Source organism: Rattus norvegicus, chromosome 10 (genome assembly GCF_036323735.1).
Source record: "Rattus norvegicus strain BN/NHsdMcwi chromosome 10, GRCr8, whole genome shotgun sequence".
Lineage (NCBI taxonomy): Eukaryota > Metazoa > Chordata > Mammalia > Rodentia > Muridae > Rattus > Rattus norvegicus.
In genome coordinates, this window is record NC_086028.1 from 13,084,629 (window position 1) to 13,108,950 (window position 24,322).

The 24,322-nt window shown below is 48.5% G+C and overlaps 2 protein-coding genes and 4 non-coding genes across 15 annotated transcripts; 1 reads left to right on the forward strand and 5 right to left on the reverse strand.

Moving 5' to 3' along the window:
* Positions 1 to 1,838: 1,838 nt before the first annotated feature.
* Positions 1,839 to 12,030, reverse strand: Casp16 (caspase 16). 2 transcript variants are annotated; one of them, XM_063270079.1, is made up of 11 exons: positions 11,287 to 12,026; positions 11,061 to 11,201; positions 10,780 to 10,975; positions 10,589 to 10,677; positions 9,665 to 9,772; positions 9,393 to 9,560; positions 8,907 to 9,129; positions 8,552 to 8,668; positions 8,120 to 8,188; positions 7,565 to 7,668; positions 1,839 to 6,938 (listed from the first exon to the last, which is right to left on the reverse strand). In XM_063270079.1, exons 1-11 carry the CDS (start codon positions 11,359 to 11,361, stop codon positions 6,831 to 6,833), a joined length of 1,398 nt encoding a protein of 465 aa, XP_063126149.1. In that variant the 5' UTR covers positions 11,362 to 12,026; the 3' UTR covers positions 1,839 to 6,830. The 2 variants fall into 2 exon arrangements, with proteins under 2 accessions (XP_063126149.1, XP_063126150.1); XM_063270080.1 differs by lacking the exon at positions 7,565 to 7,668 and having other exon boundaries at positions 11,287 to 12,030.
* Trnap-ugg4 (transfer RNA proline (anticodon UGG) 4) lies at positions 2,007 to 2,078 on the reverse strand. The gene has a single exon. It is a non-coding gene; the product is annotated as a tRNA-Pro (tRNA).
* Positions 2,930 to 3,002, forward strand: Trnak-cuu15 (transfer RNA lysine (anticodon CUU) 15). The gene has a single exon. It is a non-coding gene; the product is annotated as a tRNA-Lys (tRNA).
* On the reverse strand, positions 4,177 to 4,249 carry Trnar-ccu4 (transfer RNA arginine (anticodon CCU) 4). The gene has a single exon. It is a non-coding gene; the product is annotated as a tRNA-Arg (tRNA).
* Trnar-ccg1 (transfer RNA arginine (anticodon CCG) 1) lies at positions 6,041 to 6,113 on the reverse strand. Its single transcript has one exon. It is a non-coding gene; the product is annotated as a tRNA-Arg (tRNA).
* Positions 12,031 to 12,366: 336 nt separating the features above from the next.
* On the reverse strand, positions 12,367 to 19,290 carry Zfp213 (zinc finger protein 213). Of its 9 annotated transcripts, none has more exons than XM_039085343.2 (6): positions 19,011 to 19,290; positions 16,336 to 16,854; positions 15,415 to 15,532; positions 15,137 to 15,207; positions 14,885 to 14,962; positions 12,373 to 13,860 (listed from the first exon to the last, which is right to left on the reverse strand). In XM_039085343.2, exons 2-6 carry the CDS (start codon positions 16,732 to 16,734, stop codon positions 13,816 to 13,818), a joined length of 711 nt encoding a protein of 236 aa, XP_038941271.1. In that variant the 5' UTR covers positions 16,735 to 16,854; positions 19,011 to 19,290; the 3' UTR covers positions 12,373 to 13,815. The 9 variants fall into 9 exon arrangements, with proteins under 9 accessions (NP_001099234.1, XP_038941271.1, XP_006245924.1 ...); XM_006245862.5 differs by having other exon boundaries at positions 14,885 to 15,050; XM_006245863.3 differs by having other exon boundaries at positions 14,885 to 15,050; positions 18,182 to 19,286.
* Positions 19,291 to 24,322: the final 5,032 nt, after the last annotated feature.

Consider the following 24,322-nt stretch of genomic DNA (forward strand, 5'->3'; position numbering starts at 1 on the left):
TCCTATCGCTCCCGGCTGCCTAGAGCCTGACGCCTGTGCACAAATGCAGAGGGCTGCAAAAGCGGCCAAAGACTATGCCTGCAGTGATGCACCACCTACACGTGAGCAAAAGCTGACTAGAAATATAACAACATTTAAAATGTGTGGCTGTTCGCTCCTTTAATTTTAGTGACACAGTGAGGGGCTGCTAGCACAAAGTCTACCTACAGTTACAAAGACAACTTTACAACTTGTTTTATAACTATAATACTATATAACTATAAATATAACTATATATAACTATAAAACTATAGCTTTATAACTATAATTTCAAGCAGAGACTTGCAATTCCCAAGCCTTGATCATCATTCCAAACCTCATCTATAATACCAAAAGACGTCTGTCGGTTTCCAAGCACAACCTTCAGTCCAAACCAGATAGCTCTCATCTCTCTTAAAAACAGAAGTCATCAGAAGTTTGAACCCAGGACCTCTCATACTCTAAACAGTAATTATACCTTTAGGCTAATGAGGCATGATATACATATACATATATATATATGTATATATACATATACATATATACATATGTATATACATACATACATATATATACATATATATGTGTGTGTGTGTGTCTTCACTAGAGCTGCATCTTGTTCTAGTGAACTGTCTCCCTTTCATTTTCATGAGGTTTCCCCTCTTCTGTCATTTGTCAGGGAGGATTCGATTCTGTCCCCTGTGAAAAGCAGAAGGAGTCAATACTCTAGGGTTGAAAGGCCCCAACTGTGGATCCTGTTCTTATTCCACCCCAGTGAAACAAACTACTGTCTTGGGGAAGCATCCAGCAAGATCTCCTGTCACTTGATTAAAGATTAAGACAGGGTTTGGACTCCCAAACCCAACCGGAGGCATTGCAGGCTCCCAGATCTGTTCCTGGAACCCAGTCACATTCTGGAGTCAGCCTGGGTGGGAATAAGAACATAGCTGGCTGTACGGAGGAGGTTAGGTAAGGCACCAGAGGGGAATTCACCTGTAGCTGAGGAAACAATGGCTTCCACTTAAACAAGAGTCTTCAAAATGGTCTGGCCTCGGAAGGCACCGGGCAAGAAGCCTGGTTATGCCTTGACGCTACCAGACCTCAGGGCGTAGGAACTGCAGATCGGTCCGTGTTTAGGGGATAGCAAGTCGAGAACAGAAAAGGAGTCCTAGCACCAGGTCCCTGAATTAAGAAGAGAAACTTGGGCAGTTTAGAAGCAAGACCCACCGGCGCCCTGAGCTGTGCTCGGAGCTCCCAGCCTGTGTTCAGTTCTCCTAAAGAAGCAGTAATCTCTAAGGGCTCAAATGAGACTCTCCCCACCCACCCCCCGCCCCCACTTCATTCTGATGCTTTGGTATTTGGGCCTGGCTAATACTGTCCCTCCCAGATTAGCCAGTTTCTAGAGTCTCTGAAATGATTGCTTCAAACATAACCCACGGTGCAGAGCCCACACCCACACTCACACCCACAACCATAACCACATCTTTTCTCCAGATCTCACCAGAGTCAGATATCCGATGACTAGGGACAGTTCACATGCACTAGGGTCCTGAGATCATTAAAACTAGCTAAACACGCCTGTTAACGCTCCGGGTCTCTTCCTTCCAGGAAAATTACCATGCGGGTAGGTTCTTGCTTACAAGGCAAATGTAGTTGTGGTCACTCGGGATGCCACAGTCACGTGGGACTCCACGCTCCCTCCTCTGTGAGCAACACATTATATTTTCAGTGGCAGTCATTTCCTCTAATGGCCTTGCCATACCTGAATAATCAAATAGTAAAATCTAGTAAAATTCCAGTGTGCAAAAACAGAACCCAAGCCCTGGTGACCAGCTTTATTATGGTGGGATGTTGAGTGAACGCAGCCTCTGCTGCCGATCTCTTCTTCCGGTGGTGTGGAAGGCGCAGGACACTACATCCAGGAATCTGCGGAGACGGAGCTACGTGGGACTAGACACACTGAGAAAAAAAAAATTATTTAAAAAGATGGGCTCGTCCGGGATTTGAACCCGGGACCTCTCGCACCCAAAGCGAGAATCATACCCCTAGACCAACGAGCCACTGTGCCGAAGCTGCTTACTGCTGATCTTTGGATATCTCTAGATGAATGACACGTTCCCTTAGTCCTGCCCCTGCTGAGGACGACTCCACGAATTCATTTTCCTGTGAGTTTCAGGAAGCCAAGGGAGGAGGCTCGTCTCCGTGGAGACCCGCCCGAAGGGAAAGTTCCGAAACGCTCAAGACAGGGCAGACCGGTCCCCTACGGCCCAGCATTCGATATGAATGACCAAGGACCATCGTCCTTCGGGAAAGGGAAGCCTGCGAGCTTGTATGAACAACGCAGTCTCATGGTGGACTCCGGCTCAGAAATTTTGCCCACTAGAACCCAAGTCTAGGACGTCAAGAATGAGAGCCTTCCGATCCGCCAGTCCCGCAACCTCAGTCTTCCGGGGAGAGCCACAGAACCCGCAGATCCTGTACCGTGGCCAAAACCACTCGGGCCTGGACTCTGCCAGCTCAGCCCGCGCAGCTCAGAGACCTAGACGCAGAAGCCACAACTCCGGGTTGGTTCTCCGAAGCCCGCGGCTTAGCGTTCGGCCAGAGATCCAGTGTCCTGCGGCGACTTTGAAAACGTATGTTCTCTCATGATTAGATTCTAGAACCGATCAGGCCCTAAACGGAGGTCTCACTGACATCCTCACAGACCACCACCTTGTCCCCAAACCTGTGGCTCCTGGGAAGGAAGGGACCACATAAGCCCCGGCCGGGAAGTTGATAGAAAGCTGCAGGAGCAAACCAATCATTGCTCTAGGACTAGAAGCTCTCCCTAGAAGAACAAATCGACTGCGTTCTAGAACCCGGAAGTATATAGAACTCCAAGAGGCCTGTGGGGAACGGCTTATTTATCGCCGCCCGGCTAGCTCAGTCGGTAGAGCATGAGACTCTTAATCTCAGGGTCGTGGGTTCGAGCCCCACGTTGGGCGGATACTTTTGTGTAAAAGAACTTAACAGAAGTCTGAAAACTGGAGAGGATTAGTTAGTTGTGTTGTACTTGACTAACAAGCATTTCGTACACGGGGCAATAGAGTCAGAATCCTGTGGGAAGACTTCCTTTTCTCTTAAGACTATCTCTATAAATTTAATTTTTTGTACATTTAAACGAACACTTCATAAATATACCAAATTTAAATAATTCCAGGTATGGTCGGAAGAACCTTCCAGACCCTGTCTAAAGGACTGGATCTCTTTTCTAGAGATCAGGGTCAAACTCCAAAGACCTCCACACAACCGTCATGTAGCTCGTGCTAAGACAAACAAACCAGACAAACGAAGAAAATATAATTTCATCCTACAAGTTGCAGAATCAGCCTCGGGGAGGCCTTCCTGTGAAAGACAGCATTAATTAGGAAGGGTCCCTGACACATAATGCATCAGAAACTTCCAAATTTACGATATATCGAAGCTTGTATTTTGGGAATTTTTTTTACCCGAAGATGAAGTCATGCATTCTATGTATTTGAAATTCATATAGTATTTTTATCAGTATTAATACAGTATTATTATCTATTTCAAATATGTATCCAAGCTAAAAAAAAAAAAAATAGTATTCAGTGCCTTTGAGTCGGCCACTGAGCTATGCTCTCGAGCTCCAAAGTACAATTTAAATATTAACCAATTGCCTTGGACGTTAGTCTCTAAATAATTGGGTTTATAAAAAATTAGGACTTTTTGAGAATACATATAACTTAACCCGGAATCAATGTGTACAACTGTGATCCTGGTGTTCAGGAAGAAGATGCCGAAGGATTTTGCGTTCGAGCCCAGTCTGGTCTACCTAACGAGACCCCGATATTTTTTTTAAAGGAACTTCAATAAAATTGTACATCTACAACCTGAACAATTACTATGTATCAACTAATAATTGGTGGTTCATTAAAAAAAAATAGTTCGAATAAAATTCATATGGTATTTTTTACAGCGAAAACGTGTTTATTTGAAAATAAAACATTGCCTTGAAATGGTATGTTGAAATTTATTTGAAAACAAATTGAGAGCAAAATATGTTTCACTTCATATAAAAACCTTCTCCATTGTTTGAAAACCGCTTTATTTCGATTTTCACTTTCCAGATACCTAGAGGCCTAAAACACAACCTCTTACCCCGGGTGGGACTCGAACCCACAATCCCTGGCTTAGGAGGCCAATGCCTTATCCATTAGGCCACCGGGGCTGACAGGGAGGCCGGCCCATGGATCTTCCACCAGTTTGTTTCTTTGGGTCGTTTCTGCGCTCGTCGTTTCTGTGTTCATCAGCTGTGTGTACCATTTTCAGCCAAGACCCCAAAAACCCTTAAGATCTAAAAGAGGACGCACTTGCGAGGAGGCAACCGAAACACGTGAATCACTGTTTTTATTGTGCACATCGGTCTACAGAACAGGTATACGTCCTTCCAAGATACCAATACCGAATGAGCCCTTTGAACCCGACGGCCGGTATGGAAAACGTGTTTGTGATGCAGGATGCAGGATGAACAGAAGCCGATGCGATAATGTGTGTGCGGTCAGTGCCGGTTCCCTGTCCAGAGAAACTGTGCTAACCAGGTGTTACTTGGTAGGGACAGGTCTTCATACTTTTTCTTTACAAAGTATACAACTGGCCTATATATTTTACTTGATACCTACCCCTCTCAAAAACAAAAACAACAACCGAACAGTTAGCCCAGTTGAAAGAACCTGAAATAGATCTTTGGCTTGAGGCTTGTGGGTTCCAGCCCAGCCTCATGTCCTTTTGACCTTTCGATGACTCTCCTTATCTCGTGTGTGTGTGTGTGTGTGTGTGTGTGTGTGTGTGTGTGTGTGTGTGTGTTCGCGCGCGCCCGCGCGTGTAACTGATCTAATATATTTGCAAGCCTTATTAAGCCTCTGTAACATTAAAAAGAAAAAATTACTCTCACGACGCTGTGTCACGTGAGCTGGCTCCCCGCCCTTGCCTTCCGTGGTCCTAGGATTTGTAGGGATGAAAGACATTCCACTTAAATAGAGATTTTTCTCCCCCAGGTGAAGTATCAACCCAAGGGCTGGAGAGATGGCTCACTGGATAAGAACACCGACTGCTCTTCCGGAGGTATTGAGTTCAATTCCCTCCAACCACATGGTGGCTCACAACCGTCCGTAATGGTATCCGATGTCTTCTTCCGGTGTGTCTTGAGGACAGTTGCAGTGTACTCGTATACATAAAATAAGTAAATGATTCCTTTAAAATTTTATGTATATATTATATACATAAAATAAGTAAATGATTCCTTTAAAATTTTATGTATATATTATATACATAAAATAAGTAAATGATTCCTTTAAAAGGTGTTAACTTAATCTTGGACATATTCTTGCTATTTAAAATTTTGTATTTAAACTGGACCTGTACGGAGACACCTACGGATCTCACGTAGCCCAGAGTGGCTTTTCATTCCTCTGCCTCCGCCTCCTAAATACCGGTATTACAGGTGTGCCTGGTCACACTCTGGTTGTAAGAAATCTAATTTTCTTTCCCTTTCACGGATTTTAGAGTTGTGGACATACACACCAAACTTAGTGATTTAATTATTTCAAATGTTCAGTTCAGTGACATTAATTACATTCACTATATCATACAAGTATCAACCGGATAGCCTACTGAGTTGTTTTTGGTGGTGGTGGTGGTGGTGGTGGTGGTGGTGGTGGTGGTGGTGGTGGTGGTGGTGTTGTTTAATGAAGTGTCCTTGGCGTCCCCTTGGGACATGTGCCACCCACCATGCCAGCACCCCAATCTGACATCTATTCGGTTCCTTTCCTAATTCGAGCTGCTCCTGGTCTGTCTTCGGCTAACTTGACCTACTTAACACAATCATGCTGACCTTCCTTCGGTGTCATCCAGGGTACCAGACGGCATGGGGAGTCCTGAGAGCCGTGGGGTGAAGAATTTGGAAAGCAAACTTGAGAATGGGAAGTTTTAAAATAGGTTTTTAGAAAACAAATACAAGCAGCGACCACGAAGGGACTCGAACCCCCAATCTTCTGATCCGGAATCAGACGCCTTATCCATTAGGCCACGCGGCCCTACGCCGGCTCCCCTCTTAGCTCTCTCCATAAGGCTTACTCAAGCGCCCACTGCGCATGCTTAAACTGAAGAAAATTCCTGTCCTTTGAGTTCATCTATTTAGCGACAGGTACATAGGAGCCTACGCAAGTTTAAATCGCTACGAGCCCTCCTGGGCAGTCAGCCAGTCCTTCCAAATCCTAGAGGCTTGCCTTTCGGATCTCCTCCATTTGCTGGCTCTCAACTCAGGATCCGGAACAACCCGTGCACTTGCCCTATCACATCACTGATGTATGCACAATGGTCTCTTCCAGTCTCCAGATCTGTGCTGGCTCGCCTTGTCCTCAACTCTGTGGCCCCAGTGCCATGTGGAAATTGAGAGGGCCCGCATCAGGGACTCGGCGAGGCGAGAGTTATGGTTCCTGAGCTAATCCTTCCCAGGACTTCTATCTCCCTAGGCCTCCCCGGGCATATCCAAATCAGCCTTGTTAGGTTCCGTAGTCCCAGACAGGAGGCACAGACCCCGATCCAACCTCTGGTTCCCGGGAGCACAGTCGTTCCCCTATCTGCCACGTACTTTCCCGTTATCTCCCGTATTTCAGAAAAAGCATGCATTTCCCGGAGCAGGCCGATCGTGAATACATATTTATTGGCGCTATCTGAGCTCCCACGCCCATTGCTGCATCGATGACAGGATGTGAAGAGGGGATGCAGGGGAAGTGGCGAGGTTGTTAGTCCTATAAACAGAGCCGGCGCCTGAGCGAGCTGCGGATCTCCAGGCAGGCTTTGCGCAGTTCATCACTGTCTGGCCCTAGGACGTCCAGCTCACACACCCGTCTGTTGACCTGAGGAGCGACACTCAGCTAGGCTCAGTTCATCACACCCACTGCAGTCTTTGTCTGCTGGCGGGTTCTTTGCTGAGAGGTCGATGCTTTCTGAAATGGTCTATGTATCCCAGGCTGGTCTCAAACCTGCCGCTACCTCCCAGATACAGGCGTGCCCCACAATGACCATCTCTTGTGTCTGTTATTCTGTAAACCTAAAATTTCAAGTGCTTACCTAATCATCTTTGAATCTCATACTAACCCAAGGGTTTAACCTGAGTTCCTTGCTCTCAGCCAAAAAATACTCCACCCAAAGGGAAAGGCTCCCCACCCCATATATATAACCATCTAATCGGCCAGACCAGCCTTGCCCACCCCGATCTCAACAAAATAAGAGGACCTCCGACTCCTTCTGCTTCCCAGTACATCCCCCACCTCGCAACCTCTCCCCACCCCGCCCTCATGGCTTCTGGTGTCCTCCTCTCCTGAACTTTAGTGTATGTTATAACTGCTTCTGAGTTTGTCACAAATGTGCCCCATGTTTGAGCAACTCAAGATGTGAGGGCAAGAGAGCCCTCCTAGTAATAAAGGCGGGGGGGGGGGGAGAGAATATGAATATGAATGAGAGCTGTCCCCCTTCCTCACACCTCAGTCATCAGCTCAAGGAGATCTCTTCCAGGGTTGGCTCTGATGACCTCCACCAGTGTCTGGACAAAGTCCGAGCCCTTTTCGTCCCGATAGGCCACACAGCCTAGGTGAGGGGATGGGCTCAGAGTCAGCCTTGGGCTGCTCTGCTCTGCAGCCCAACCCCAAGTGGCCTATTGTGGGTGGAAAGAGTGAAGAGGGGAAGCAGAGAACATTCTGGGTATCTGGCTTCAGACCAGCACGAGGTCAGAGACTTCCTGCCTCGGGAAGAAGTTGCTGATATTTGTAGAGAGAATGTTTGGGTAGAATCAATATACAACAAACATTTACTGTGGGCTTGCAAAGTACCAAGCTGTGGACAGGCGTCTGAGGCAAGCAGGACTGTCCTGTCCTAGAATTCACTCGAGGGAGCATTTGGCAGGATCTTACCATTATAACTATGGCTATAAAGACTAACCTGTGGGAGGGAAGTGACTTAGCTGGACACCTGCTGACAGTAAAGCAACTCCAGGTCTTAGGGCAGGAAACTAGGCCCACAATAACCGTGGGCTTCTTACCCTCAGCAGCGGCATACACGGTAAGGATGTCTGCTTGGCCTGAGCCCCCTGGAGTGGAGAGAAGGCTGCCTGCAAAAAGAGTCAACTCCTGTTACCAGCATCCGGGACTCCACCTGCCAGTGTCGGCTCTGGTTCAAGGGCAGCACCAGACAGTGGAATGAGTGTAGGGCTGGAAAACCACAAGTCTTATGGCATTTAGGCTGTATGAACTCCAAGAAGCTAGTTCCCCTTGCTAATTCCAAACTGTCGGATTCAGTTAGGAGCAGAAGGCTCAGAGTCCCCACAGCTTAGAGAGACATTTCCTCCCTGAATCTTGGCAAAGCAGGAGCAGAGATGGTGGCAAAATGAAAGCTGACAGGCCTAGACATGTGCTGTGAGCTGTTCCCACCACCAGTGTGCTGAGCCCGGGCTTCGGAAGAAAAGCAGACCCACCTGGGGCATCAGCATGGATCTGAAGAACGTCTGCCTGGGTGGGGATGGCTGGGGGTGCTCTCAACCAATGCCGGTACCATGGGAGAGCTCTTGGCCCCACACCAGGGTCCCTGTACCCTGGAGAAGGATGGAGCAGATACTTTCACGACTTCATAGAAATAGTGAGACAGGCTTGCAGGGCTGGCAACATTCATACAGGCTCAAGTTTGTGGGCTTGACTCCAGGGGAGGCTGGACAGGGGCAGGAAAAGGCCAGCATGCAGGCTTCCGGGAGGAGCTGGGTGGGAACTGTGGGAGGGTAAGGGCTGGCAGCGGAACACCAGGGTAGAAGGTTGGCTGGAGGCAGGGCCCCTTACCACCACGGCAGGCCTGGAACAGGAAGATCTTGGGGTGGCCATGCAGTGCCTGGCAGCAGCTCAGTTCCTGCACCAACACTTCTGGCTGTACTTCTTCACCATCGGCCCCCAGCAGCTGCCCCTGTGGCCCCCCATGGGCCATCAGGGCCACCAGGGCACAGCTCACAGGGCCCTTATGAGTATCCAGCTTTTTCCGAAACTCTGCCAGTTCCTCCCTGAAGGCCTGGAGTAGTGAAGTCTAGGTCTGAACCAGCACCTGGCTGCCCTTCCTGGGGCTGGGGGCACTTCTTCACTCTCTGCCTTGGAGGTCAGGCTTCCCAAGTCGAGAAAGTGACTGTCTCATGCATACAGCAGGGAGTCAGAGGCTAGATTTACAGGTGTGCTTCCTGCCTGTGATGTGGGGGGAACCCAGGAAGGAGAATTCCAGGGTCCTAGGGCAGGGGTACCCTTCCTTTCAAGCACCACCAGCTTTGAGCTTCCCCCAACCTGAGCTGAAGGGTTTGTCCTCAGGGTGACCTTGAAGCCCAAAGCCTGGCAAAGATCCCTCAGTGCTGTCACATCGTGCCGTGCTCCTAGCCGATCTTGAAACACAGCCAGTAGGAGGGCAGCCCTGGTCCCAGACAGGTCATATTGTGTGCTGGGTCCAGGGTCTGACTGTACAAAGGGTTAGGGACACTCAGTAGGGGACTCCCAGGTCCTCCTCACCCCATCTGTACCTCCCTCAGCCACCCCATCTGGACTCCCTGTGTGCCCCTCACCTCTGGCCTCCAGGGCCCATCTCCCAAACACAGAGTCCCCCGAAAGGAAGTCCTAAAGATGGGGCAGTAGGTGTTCTCAGCAGACTCTTCAGCTATTCTGCAAAAGAGCTAGGAGGGCAGGGCCCAAGAGCACCTCAGAAAACTGCCCTGCTGGGGATCAGGGATAGGATTACAACCCAAGCAGAGGGGTCAGGATCTTGGCTCCAGGGGAGACTCAGAGAAAGTAGAGGTCAGAGTGGAGTTAGGCAAGACCTGGGCTCACTCTGACTCATCCTCAAGTTCATTACCTCACTCTAGGGATTAATACAGAGACAGGACCCTCTATCTATCTATCTATCTATCTATCTATCTATCTATCTATCTATCTATCTACCTACCTACCTATCTATCTATCTATCTATCTATCTATCTATCTATCTATCCCTATCCTTAGAGGATAGGTCTGTAGAGGAGGGCTCCCAAGGTGCCATTACCTAGGGAGGTACTAAGCTGAGAGAGCCTTAGAGCAGAACTGGGGCCCACAGTCCCCACTCCTAGGTCACTCAGACACCACCGAACTACCTGATGAGATGTTCAGACCTCAGGACCAAACCCGAGCCTATCTCAGCTACCAGGGCCTTTCAATAGAACAGAGCAGTAGTCATTGCCTGTATCAGTGTTGACCGGTGAGGCTGGATGTTTTTCAGTGTAGATACCAGGAGCCAAGCCAGCAGGGAGAGCATGTGACACTGAGGGAATACTCTGGGCAAAGTTGTGGGGTGGAAAGAACATTTGGAGTCTGGGTGATCCCATGTAGTTACGAAGGCATGTCCTGCAGCCCGTTTGCAGAACAGGTGCAACTGAGCCTGAATTAGTTTGATCATAACTGACTGTAGGAGGCCAGGGAGACATAGGCCCAGCCTTCCCTTCCTCTGGGTGCCCCACCTCTGTCAGGAGCTGCAGCAGTGACCAGTGAGGATGTTGACTGCAGATTTTCCCCAGATGCAGAAGGAAAGCTTCAGGCTCCCAGGCAGCTGGAGGAGAAGCACCCCACCCCATAGCTGTGTAGGTAGGACAGCAGCTCCCAGCTTTCCTGTTCATCCCCCCAAAACTGGGATCACTGTCCATCCACTCACCCTTGAGGCCACTAGAGAGTAACAGGAAGATTTTGGGGCAACCCTGCAGGGACCCACAGTGACTCAGCTCCTTGACCAGCAGTTGTGGCTGCCTTAGCTGCCCACTGGGGGCCATTAAGACCACCAAGGCACATCCCACAGGAACCCCCTGAACATCCAGCTGCTCCCGGAACAAACCCAGTTCCTCAAGAAAGCTCTAGGAGAAAGAGGCAAAGTCTGGTGAGGCCCCAGCTAAATGTGAGTGTTTAGCTGAGGGCTGAAGGTTACAGGATAAAGCTCACCTGGACTAGGACCTGCCTCTTCTTATAGTTTTCAAAGCCCAGAGCCTGGAGCACACCATCCATGGCAGCAACTGCTCTGGCAGACACCCCAGGGCTGCAGAGTATCAAGGCTGCTCTTGAACCCTGCACACTGTATTTTCCCTGGGGAAGGAAAACCAGAGCTAGGCTGGGCTAGGGCCCATCTGGGTGCTGGGAACAGGCTGTACCAGGCAGAGCATCTCACTACCTTTCTCCCCAGGCTGTCCCAAGCATCCACCAGCTGTGCAGCGGCTTGTAGGGTCCCAGACACCAAGAAGGCCATGAGAACCAGGAGGGGCTTCCTCCAGGCCCAGAGCTTACTTCCTGGCTCTGCTTCCCAGTACTTTGGGGCCTGATCCTTGCCCTCTTCTACGTTCGCTGCTGCCTATCAATTGCTTGTAATCCCAAACGGACTCTGCCCTTCCTTAGAACCCTGGCTCTGCTCCTTTTTCTGGCTCTGGCTGACAACTTCACGGCTGGCATTCGTATGTCCCCACCTGAGCCCAAATTCTATTCTTAGCCCTTGGCTCATGCTCCTATCTGATCTTGTTACACCTGAATGTCTCCCTCAGGAGGGAGCTGCTAGCACCAGAAAGGGCCTCACACTTTCCCCAGCACCATTTCACCCTATTCTCCTTCATGCAGCTGTGCACAAAGCCCACACATACAACAGTTCCTTCCCACGGAAAACAGGGATGGTTGAGACCACAGGATAGATGTTCTAAACCTGGGGACAAAGGCTGGCACAAATGGATCAATTTGTAAGGGTCAGGAACATCTTGTCTCTGTCCATCCCCAGATGAGGCCCCCTAGGGCTGCCCAAAAGGACCAAAAGGATTAGCAAGAGTCAAAGACTAGTTCTGACCAGGTACCGCCAGCTCAGTGTAGCTCCCAGCTTGTACTAAAACTAAGAGACATGTTGAGGGCTGGCTGAGAATAGCAGCTTCTGACAGCTTCAAGCACACACTGGGCAATTCTAAGTTCTGCATCCCACAGAGCAGCAGCATGCCCCTCAGTCAGTCAGGCAGTCAGTCGGTCCTCCTTGCACATTTTACCACTGAGGACGGAGGACCTAACAAAGACTCCGAGTCACATGTGGCTCCCCCCACTTCCAGACCATGACTATATGGACTGACACAGGAGAAGGAGAGTCATGCGATTGCAGGTCCAGGATGTGGCTCTCCATGGTGACTACATACACCACGAACCATCAGTGCGACCAAACCAAAAGGCTAAAAGATAACTTCCACGCTTCTCACTCAGAAAAGCCAGCTAAAGAATGAGAGGCTAGAGGGAGTTTTCCATGTTTATTCAAACTCTTCTGAAGCCCACTGGTTTGTTCCTGGTAATGTGAATCTGCACACAATGCAGATTAAAAACGTGGAAATACAGTGCTTGAGGAGTCAGCTACGAAGTGCTGATGGAGTACTAGTGTTAAGTACAACAAAAGTCACACGTCTGGAGGCCTGGGTGTTCTCTAGTCAGCCTGCTAGAACCACCACCTCCCCTAACCTCCAGACCTGCAGTGTATCTCGGGGCTCAGAGCAGGACAACTGGGCAGCTCCTGGGGTCAGGGCGTGACAGCGGTCACAGGTTGGAAGTGTGGAGACTGTTGGAACAGTGAAGGCTAAGAAACTGCTGGGGTGGAACCCAGGACCTAAATCCCCACTGGTGTGGGCCCACAGCCCTTCCCAAGGCCAAAACCCAGCAGCCCCGAGGACGGAGGCCAGTCCCCACTGGAAGGCACAAGTAGAAAGGGCAGAGGCTTAGCCAGGCTGCTGGGGCCACATAAGAAAGGAGGAAACAAAGAACGTTTGCCCAAGCAGGGCTGGAGGGCTCTGGGGAGAAACCTTAGGTCCTGCCTGAGCCCTCAGACCACCTGAGCCTCGGCTGGAAACTGTGATGCTCCAGGAGACAAGTGCATGAGAAATCCAGACCAGGAGAGACATGATAGCCGGATCCTGGGGGCCGGCAGGCCAGGTCAGAGTAAGGGGGCCTTGTGTCCCTCTGACAGGCTGGCAGTGGTCACAGGTGAGTGGAGAATTCCCCAGGGGGAAGAAGAAACTCTGTGAGAGTCACAGGAAGTGGGGGAGGGTGCGGGGGAGGGCTGCTCAGGTCACACCATTGGCTCACCCCACCGGTTGAGCCATCTTGGCGTGCAGGCTCTGGTGCGCAATGAGGTGTGCACGCTGCTTGAAGCTCTTGTCACACTCGCCACAGCCAAATGGCCGCTCGCCTGTGTGCACACGCCTGTGGTCTAGCAGGTAGGAGCGCAGGGAGAAGCTCTTGCCGCACTCAGTGCAGCTGAAGGGCTTCTCGCCTGTGTGGATGCGCTGGTGGTCAGCCAGGTAGGCACTGCGGCTGAAGCTCTTGCCACACTCAGAACAGGAGAAGGGCTTCTCACCCGTGTGCACGCCCTGGTGGCGCACCAGGTCGGAAGAGCTGCGGAAGCTCTTGTCGCATTCAGGGCACTTGTGTGGCTTTTCCCCCGTATGTGTGCGCTGGTGCCTGGCTAAGTCTGAACCCCAGCGGAAGCGCTTCCCACACTGTGCGCAGCTGTGGGGCTTCTCCGTCACTAAGTTCCGAAACTGGCGCCTGCGAGTGGGCGGCCGCCCCCGACGTGCTACCACCGGCTTGTCCGGGGCTGTCCTCCTTGGGTTCTCACTCTCCCAGACCTCGGTCTTGGCCTCCTCAGGCTTCCAAGACATAGGCACTTCGTTCTGTCCCAACAATGCTGTCACTGTCTCCTCTGCAGGGGGCTTTTGGCTTTTGGGTCCCAAACCTGCAAGGAGAGAGGGGAGCCTCTTTTTAGTCCCCCTTGATTCTGGTTCAGGAAGAGAGTTGAAGAGATGTGTCTTAGAGAAATCTCCCTGGCTTTGAGGTTCAGGCTGCTGTGGCTCACATCAAGCCTAGGTCTTCTCATCTACGAAATGACTGGATGATAGGCAAGCAAGATGGCCTCAGTGGGTAAAGTCACTTGCCGCCAAGCCTGATGACCAAGCCTGAGGCCACCCCTCACCCCCAACCTACATGGTAGAACGAAGCCTAGAAAACCATCCTCTGATCTCCACACATGTCCTTCTCTGCATTGTAAACAAAAGAAAAACATTAAAACGCAGTTTTATTTCAAAAGTGTTTTTAATGGGAAGATGACAGGTCAACAAACGAGCAGTTCTGAGGGAGCCTCGGGGACATCAGCTGAGCTGATCCTTCTGAGAGGTGCGTGCCACTATAAAGACCTCTGCCTGTTCCCTGTACCAGCACCCCGCTTTCCACAGGTGAAGCCACCACCACACGCCCCGCCCACTGAGCACAGCTGGCTTAACTCTGTAAAAGAAGGCATCAGAATGTGCAGCTATGGTGGTCCTCTCCCACTCCCTTCCTTAAGTTTCATCTCTGCAGAGGACAGGGAGGAACTCCAAACGTTCAGAGTACTACCAGTAAAGTAAGATGGGACCAGGGAACATGAGGAAAGGGCCTGACTTGTGTGGCTTCAAATAGTGGGGTACAACAAGGGCTCTTGTTTTTTAGCATTTCTGTGGCTGACATGATCCATCGATCTCACTGAATCCCAGATTTTTATGTAGGGGCAAATATTCCCGCGTGCCAGACTGAGAAGATGCCCATACGAGCCCTCAGCCTGGAGCCAGCACAGGGAGAGCATGGTCGACTGCTCACACAACTCAGACACAGAAACTTGAACATCATCGGGAGCTGCTGGGGAGACTCAGGAAAGGCTGATCATGGAAGGGTGGGGGAAAAGGCAGGATTACAACAGAAAGAGGGGACCCGATGGATCTGCTCACCGAGGGCAGCATCCCGGGAGTTTTCTCTCTTGATATCCCAGAAGAGGTTTCTCTGAGCAGGGCCCAGGGAGCTCCATTCTTCTCGGGAAAAATAGAAAGGGATGTCTCCCAATGCCACAGATTTTTGAAATGGGGAGATATGACCCAGCTCAGGTCTCCCAGGTAGCTGTTTGTGAGTGGGGACAGGAGGGGTCAAATTATGTAGTCAACAGCACCAAGCCTTTTAAGAGAGTATAAGGACTGCTAACTCACATCAACTTCAGAGGCAAAGCAGACATCCAACATCTCTCCTGTCCGTCTCTCTTTAAGAACAGGGGGCTGGGCTGAAGGAAAAGAACAGAGCTTCGTACAGGCCAGAATCAAGGGCTGAGACGGATGGCTTCACCTACACTTGCAAGTGCACACCTGTCAGATGCATGCATACATGTACGCGTGTGACTGAACTTCCGTGCCTGCCACACTCAGGGCAATTCTAGAGAAGAAATCTAGCCCCTGTGCAGCCACACGGTTGACTGAAGAGTTTTGCTCACCGTGGCTGTGCTGCTCTTGGGATGCACATAGCTGCTTCTGCACTCCTGCCTTCTTGGGAGATGCTGTGGCTTGGAATTCCTGGACTGCTGCCTTAGGCTCCACCTCTGAGAGCTCATCCTGTGCAGAAACACATAGCATGCCCATCACACAGACCAGCCTGGAGGTAGGGGATGCCACAACTTAATCCTGGGAAGGAAATACGGGAAACAGCCCTTGGGAGGCTAAGGGTTGGGAAGGAGTAGGGATCAAATGGAGGCCCAGAAAAGTTCAGAAAAGAATGAGACACCAGGCAATGTTTTGTACCCAAAGACATTTCATGATCAAGAGGCCCCTAAAATGCCAAAATTATAGTCACTCAGTAAGGGAGAAATGGGGCAGGGGTGGTCCTCCTGCCGAGGACAGAACCCACACCCTAGCTGCATTAGTACACCATCTCTAGATCTCCTAGTGTCAGGAAGGCAAGTTAGCAGGCTATCCTTAGACAGCTCTGCTTCCTTATACACGTCTGGAGCTCTGATGCACATCAGCGTAGACTAACTACAGCAAAGCATGAATACTTGTGTGGACCTAAAACCTTCCTGGACTCACTTGGGAGGCAGAGGCAGGTGGACCTCTGTGAGTTCAAGACCAGCCTGGTTAACAGCAAGTTCCAGGACAGCCAGGGGTTACACAGAGAAACTCTGCCTCAAAACAAACAAACAAAATCCAACAACAACAAAAACCACATTTCTGGACCATAACCACTTTAAATTCAATAAAGTCATGAAGAACAGAGTATATTTACTTAAGACAACATTGGCAATTTTTTGTTTGTGCTTCTCTGGACTTGGTGTTTTTCCCCTGCCCCCTGGGCCCTGTGGAGACTCATCTCCATGAAGATGGTCTCTATTCTTCAAACATGGAAAGGACTCCTCCCTCACCTGTGGCCAGGTTTTCAATGACTGATTCTGTATGTCCTCCACCAAAGCGACAGCTTCCTCACCGCTCCCAAGGTGCTGTGTCCTCACCCGGGCTTGGATCTCCCCAGGTAGCACAGCCAGGAACTGCTCCAGGACCAGCAGTTCCAGGATCTGCTCCTTGCTATTCAGCTCAGGCCGCAGCCAGCGGCAACAGAGCTCCCACAGCTGGCTGAAGGCTTCGTGTGGTCCGCCCGCATCCCTGTAGCAGAACTGTCGGAACCGCTGGCGGCAGGCTTCTGACTCCCTGCTGTTCACTGGTTGGGCAGGCTCCTGTTCCCAGGAGCAGTCTTCCACCTTCACAATCATAAGTCCTTCTTCCTCCCCAGGAGCAGGGTCTTGGAGCTCCTGGAAGGATGCCATGCCCCAGCCCAGCCTAAGGCTCAGGGCTGGTTAGCCTTAGCTTGAGGCTCCAGAGCTGAGCCTCTCAGTCTCCCAGAGGGATTCTGTGTGTGGGCTGGGCTGGCATCAGGACACACCTGCCTATGGAAAGAGTAAAAGAGCGGTATTTGAGGGAGATCGGAATACACCAATCTGGAGGAAAGTCGGGGGACTCTGTTATCTACTCTGTGCCTCTGAAGCCTCTTTATGGTTTAGTGCAATGGTGTACTCTGTGTAACTGTGTATTGGTAACACAGACCACAATCCTTCATCACTACGTCTGACATCCCAGTCCCGGTTTTTTTGTGGCCCGTTTGACAGCAAAACCTAATGTCACTCATTCAGAAGCAGTACTGCATCTGTTAATATGAGCTTATTTTTACCTTCATGTATAGTAACTTTCCAAGCTTAGCAGCGACACTAAGCATGTCTACGCGGTCTGTAAAGCTTCCTTGAGCTGGCTGCAGATGGAGCTCAGTCGTTAGAGTGCTTACCTAGCATAAGTGATCCACACCACTACCTTGAACTGGGTGACATGGTATATTTTTTTTTTATGGTATATATTTCTAATACCGGCACTCAGACATTCAAGGAAGAAAGATTAGAAATTCAGGGTCATCTTTGGCTACGTGGGAAGTCTGAAGCTGGTGGGCTACAGAGATAGCTCAGAGGTTAAAAGCATTCACTGCTCTTACAGAGGAATCAGGTTTGCTTTTGAGCACCCACATGGTAGCTCAGGGCCCAATCCCTCCTTCTTCTTCTTTCTTCTTCTTCTTCTTCTCCTTCTCCTTCTCCTCTTTCTCCTCTTCCTCCTCCTCCTCCTCCTCCTCCTTTTTTTTTTTTTTTTTCCGGAGCTGGGGACCGAACCCAGGGCCTTGTGCTTGCTAGGCAAGCGCTCTACCACTGAGCTAAATCCCCAACCCCTCCAATCCCTTCTTCTGACTGCGCACACACCATATGCAGGTAAAACACTCACAGGCACAGAATAAAATAACTAATTCTAAAAGAAACGTTTTTAAATCACTGAGCTATGTTTTTCAACTATCACTGAGTGCTGTTTTTCAAGACAAGGTTTCTCTGTGTAGCGCTGGCTGTCCTGGAACTCACTTGTAGACCAGGCTGGCCCCAAACTCTGAAATGCTCTTGCCTCTGCCTCCCAAGTACTAGGAGCATCTGCCCCCATATGTTTTCTAAGTGGATATACTTCAATCGTAAAATTTCCCTGGGCATAGCAGAACATGCTTAGTGGTGCGTGTCTAATCCAAGAACTGTAGGAACCAAGGCAGGAGTGCCCAGAGTTATCAATCAGTCTGGGCTATAGAGCAAAACTGTCTAAAAAATTATAATTATTGTGTTTAATTATGAGTGTGGTTTTAAGACCCTCTACTGATAGGCCATACTGTTATTTTTCTCAAATTTGAAAACTCACAAATTTATGGAGCTGGAAAGATGGCTCAGTGATTAAGAGTATGTCTTTGTCTTGAAGAGACCCCCAGATTCGATTTCCAGCATCCAACCATTTGTAATTCCGGTTCTGGGGTATCTGACAGCCTCTATTGGCCCTTCTTGAGCACTGCATACCTGTAGTACACTTACATACATGAAAGCAAACACTCAAGACATACAAAAATCTTTGTTAAAGAAAAGCTTACAAATTTCAGAAACATCTTATTCCACGTAAGGGACAGGTGGTATAAGAGGCCTCATGGACACCATCCAACATCATTTATTCAACAACTATATATGAATGTATGGTATGTATTTGTATTTTATGTGGTTACTACTTCACATACTCTCATAAGTGTGATCTGAATTTTTCTCTTTTATTTCAAAAATCTAATTAGCATGAATATCATAATTTAAAGAACGGGAGGGAAGTGTTAAAATATCAATGTTTCTTTTCGATTCACTGACAATATGACATATGACGGTGTCATATTTTTCCCATGCTTTTACTGAAAATTGTTATCTTCAGAATCTACAAGCTCTTGATGTGTGTTTTACATAAATGAGATCTTATGAGCAAACCATTTTGGATTTCGCGTTTTTTCACCTAGCAACGTTATCTTCGTAAGTGAACCTATAAGCTTCCGCGGCATGGGAGTACTCCAGTTTCTCAACCAACCCGAGTGATGCATTCGGGCGGTTTCTAATTCTTCTCCACTACCACAAGCACTTCATTTACGCTTCTCTTCACGAGCCTTCAGTCTCATCCTCCAGTGACCGAGGAGGTGTCCTCGGGGAGGGCCCGGACTCACCAGGGTCGCTCGGCAGGACGTGGGAAATGGGGACGGTCCCCAGCAGCCTGGCGAGGGCGGCGGGCTCAGCGGTGCTGCCAGGAGACTCGGAGAGCCCGGAGCCGCCGAGGGCCGGCGCTGCTGAGAGAAGAGCGTCCTCTCCGGCCGGCGTCTCGAGCACCGAATCCGCACGAGCCCTCTGAGAGAAACGCCGGTCCCGCCCCCAGGACACACCGCCCAGAGCCGCGCAGCTGCTCAGAGCTTCCCCTCAGCTCCCGGGGCCGGAAGTTCGCGCGGGGGTCGCTGGGAAACCAGCTGGCGCATGCGCCGGGATAAGCACTTGGAGCTCGTATCCAGAATGCCGTTTGTCCCAGATGGGTAGCCAATGAACAGGGAGAATTCTCTCCTGTAGCCAATCTGACACTCTACAGCTAGAGATTTGGAAGAAGTCTCATTTTTGCCTTCTGGGTCGTTCTACACCTAAGTCAGGTCCTTGGGAGATCTAGGAGCTTCCCGAAAAGTGCGGTCTAATTAGAGCGGATCCTCCATCATGTGCAGTATCTCCTGACCAGCAATTCCATCTGTACTGAGCTGAGGAACAGGAGTCCTGCTGCCTAGCGACACTGAGCAGGAGACGCCCCTTTACCCAGAGCATGTGTTAAGCATTGTTGCAACTTGTTAAAGTCACTATTGGTGTTAACGGTAAATTATCTTTATGTTGTAAATATCCTTGAAGTTTATTTTCCTACAAATAGACAAAAAACAGAAAGGGGCAATTTGACTCCGTAGGCAACTGTTGGACTTTCCTTGCTTCCCTTGCTGCCTTGAGCAAAAGAACTGTTAGTCAAACAGCCAGCCGGATTGACCTCGTGTCAGCACTGGCTATCTGAAACACTCAGTGGACACCTTGAGAAAACTACACGTTGATCAAACCTGATTATCCCTGCAGCTTCAACCAGGGCTGTTTTGAGATAGGCATCAGTTCTTGCTGTCACAAGCCTCTGGATTCTAGCTACCCTGAAGCGATGTCCAGGTAGACTACAGAGGGTACATTTCCTTCTCCTGTAATTGATTGCTAAAAGGCAAGGCTGCAGTTGTCCAAACACCCCTTCCCAGGGTATATAAGCAGGTCTACCGGACACACAGCAGGCCGGGAGATTCTTGTGTTGCCTTTCCTGGTGTTGCTGTATTAGTTCAAGTGAAACTCCTGAGTTCTTGCCTACTTGGAGTAGTGAAGGCTGTTATTCACGTCATGCACCCCAGACCTATTGATCTCCCCAGCTCCTCATATCTGCCCTTCCCTTTGCAACCTCCCCCCGAAATAAAACACACAAACAACAACAACAACAACGAATCGCACTGTGGAAGCTGTAGTCTGTCACAATGTGTTGGTTTTTTTCTTTAAAAAATTATGATATGAGTATTTCACCTGCATGTATGTGTGTGTGTATACACACACACACACACACACACACACACACACACACACACAGAGAGCATTCATCCATGGTGCCTCTGGGGGTCAGAAAAGGGCATTTGATTCCCTGGAGTTATAGATGGTTGTGAGCCACCATGTGGGTGCTGGGAGACACACTCTGGTTGTCTCTTGTGGAAGCCTTTTGTACATGTGGGGTGGGAGTAGTAAGTGTGCATACTTATTCAAGTGTATGCATGTGCTTGCGTGTGTGTGCACACGTGTGTGTGTGTGTGTGTGTGTGTGTGTGTGTAAGGTCAATACTGGATGTCTTTTTCTCATCATTCTCCGTTTGTTTGTTTGATCTTACTATGTGGTTCTTTCTCTCTGGGTTTAGTGTAGTACAGAACAGGAAAAGTTTACCCTAATGGGCTAAGCCCACCGGTGAGGCAGCACCAGTTATCCAATATCTACTACTTCCATGGCTCACATGTGTATTCTTGAACGAGAAACCTCTAAGTTTTGAAGGTCTTCCTACACGTTTAAGGTGGAGAGAAGCAATGCAACACACCCATGTTCACTGAGCATGTTCTCTCTGCCTAGCGTCATTTAAGGCGTTCTGTGTAGACTCTCTCCTCAGAGCCAGACACACACACGATAGTATGATTCTGTCTGTACAGAGAAGAAAACCACAGCAGGGAAGTAACGAGCAGAGCCTCTTCACCATCTTTAAATGGATAAATAGTTCATTAAAATGATGTAAATGGGGTTGGGGATTTAGCTCAGTGGTAGAGCGCTTGCCTAGCAAGCACAAGGCCCTGGGTTCAGTCCCCAACTCCGAAAAAAAAGAAAAAAAAATAAGAACTTAAAATGACATGAATGTTTTAGGGCAGGAGGTGGTGGCATAGGCAGAAGCAGGTGGCGTTTGAGTTTGAGGCCACTCTGGTCTACAGAGTGAGTTCCAGGACATCTAGGACAATGGGGGGAGCTGTCTTTACCTTGATGTCTGACTATTCCAGTACACTATTTCAACTTGGTAAATTCAAACTATTCACACTAAACAATATCTTAGTTAAGGTTTCTATTTCTGTGATGAAACACCATGACCAGAAATGACTTAGGGAGGAAAGAGTTTATTTCAGCTTAGAATTCTCAGGCCACATTCCATTGCTGAGGGAAATCAGGGCAGAAACTCCGTAACAGACCTGGAGTCAGACACTGATGCAGAGGCCATGGACCGGTACTGCTTTGTAACTTTAAATGTTTTCAAACCTTATTTTTTTATGATGGTTCTTAAACATTTTAACCTCCCTTTAGCCCACTACCCACCAGAGGTAGTTGAAAAAGAGAGAATACTGGGCTGGGGGGAGGTGGAATGGACCTGTTTAGAGAGGTCCTTTGGAACAACTTCCGTCTGTGCTGTCTGGAAATTGGCAGTTCAGTTCACAGGTGAGCAGGCAGCGGCAGCTCGATCCACTCGCAAACACCTCACAGATACACCAGCTCCATTTCTGTAGTGTCAGGTCAGCAGCAGCAGTGACACGACCTAGCAGAGACAGCCAGGCCTCAGCCTCAGCTCCAGGAGAGACCAACAGAACACCAGGAGAAGTTCTCGGCTGTGCCTCTCTCAGGGATGTGAAGATCAGCAAAGATGAGACACCCACAAGCATGGCACAACTGGCTGTACAGCAAGCCAAGTTCTGCTTCTGTCACTCCACAAAGTCCTATTTATACCCTCCAAACATCATGTGTCCTCCATGTGACTTTTCTCAACGTGGGTTTTGCCTCAGCATGTGCATCCAATGAACCCCAGTCTTCGGAAGCAGCAAGAAACTGCAGCACACCACCAGACGTTGTCTGATGCATTTCTCTCTCTGGAGTCCTGACAAATGCAGCTCAACTACACAGTGCAAGGTGGAGCAACACATGCGAGTCCTTAGCAAAGAATCCTTCCTCACTCGTCCTGCCCCGTGCTGCTTTAGCAGAACATCCGAGCTCCTGCGTCTGCGTCAGTGAAACGTTCCTTCGTGAGTTTGCCCCAGTGAAACGTCATCCAACTGGCTTTCCAAAGAATCCTTAAGTTTCCACTTCATATCCCCCTTTCTGTCTAAGAATTGTCCGCTTCGCTAACATTAGCAGTCTATACGCACTAGAAATAATTATAAGAACCATCACATTTTAAATAAGTGGCTTATGTACAATATAGTGAAACAATAGTCTAGTAAAACAACCTTAAATTTCTATCAATATACACTAATTAAAGAAAAATAACTTAAATTTCTATTAATATCAACATAGAATAATTCTAATATACACTAATTAAACAAAAACTTACATTTTTATCAATAAACAATAATTAAGCAAAACAACCTAAAACCCTAGATGACAGCAATCATAGCACGTAAAGCAAGCAAAATTATCCAGAAAATGGTTAGTCCGAAAAAAGCTAAGTGCAGCCTTTATTACTCAGTCTCTGCATTGTCTGTCTGTCCGGCTCTTCATGACGGATCACCTGGCCCAGCCCTTTGAAGTTGATTTGCATGCGTTTTCTGAAGAAGTCAGTAATTGAGACAGTCTGAGAATTATTTGGGCTGTTTGCTTTGTGGAGACATCCTTGTCTCCGGTGATAAGAGGTTTTCCCTGGTCAGATCTGATTTTTATAAGTTTTGTTGGTCCGATCTAATCCTTGTAAGTTTTCTTGGTATTGACATTTTTTTTTCATTCCCTGTACATACATAAGCATAAACCACGTCCCCATCTTAAAAACCATTGCAGGTCTCCATTCTAATGTCAACACATCCTTATAGTATATTGGTTGGACCGGTTGCTCAGTTTTTTGATAACGCAGTGTCTCTCAGCGGCTGTAGCTCCCTTTCTCGCCAACAGTAAGAAAGTTGAGTGTTAGTCTGTCCCTGGCGGTTTTCATTCTCTCTTTTTGTTTACTCAGCATCTCTTTTAAGGTGTGATTGGCTCTTTCGGCTTGTCCTGTGGGATTGTGTGGTATCGTGCTATATCTTACGGTTGCAGAGAACTGCTTCATCTTATCGGATACGTACGCGGGAGCACTCTCAGTTTTAATTGGTGCAGCTGACCCATAATTGCCATTATTTCTTTTTTTTTTTTTCTTTTTTTCAGAGCTGGGGACCGAACCCAGGGCCAGCGCTCTACCACTGAGCTAAATCCCCAACCCTGCCATTATTTCCAGTAAGTGTGTAATTGCACAGTCAGCCTTTCAGAACTTAAAGCAGTTGCCCATTGAAACCCCGAGAATGGGTCAATGGTATGCATGGTGTATATATCTTTGCTTTCCAAATTCTGGGAAATGGAAAACATCCACTGCCAGATGTCATTTCTTTTGGTGCCCCTAGGGTTACTACCCACAGGTAATGGAGTTTGGTTGTAGAGAGAACATGTAAGGCACTTTTTTATTATTTTTGGCTTGTCGCCGAGCAATGGGAATTTTTTTCTTTAAACCTTTCCCATTAACATGATGTTTCTCATGAAATTTTAAAGCTTCTGACATATTTCCTATTAGTAATTGGTCGATTTCATCATTTCCTTAGGCTGATGGACCGAGCAAACCTGTAGGAGACCAAATATGAGTAATATATAATCAATAATTTCTACTTCTGATGACCTCTTGTAATTGTATACATAGCATAGTTAATTCTGAGTTATCAGGTTCAAGTTCAGCAGTCTCTATAATTTTATTAATAGATTCAAGAGAATCTAGTAATACCCTAAGGATCGCATACAGTTCTAATTCATGAATCGATGTATACAGACTTCTGACCACCTTGCTTCTCTTATCTGACTTATAACCTGCCATCTCCATCTGGTTTGCATCCATATAAAATGTCAGTGCCTCTGGAATTGGTGTTCTCTTTACTGTACGTGGAAGAATCCAACTGGTTCTTTG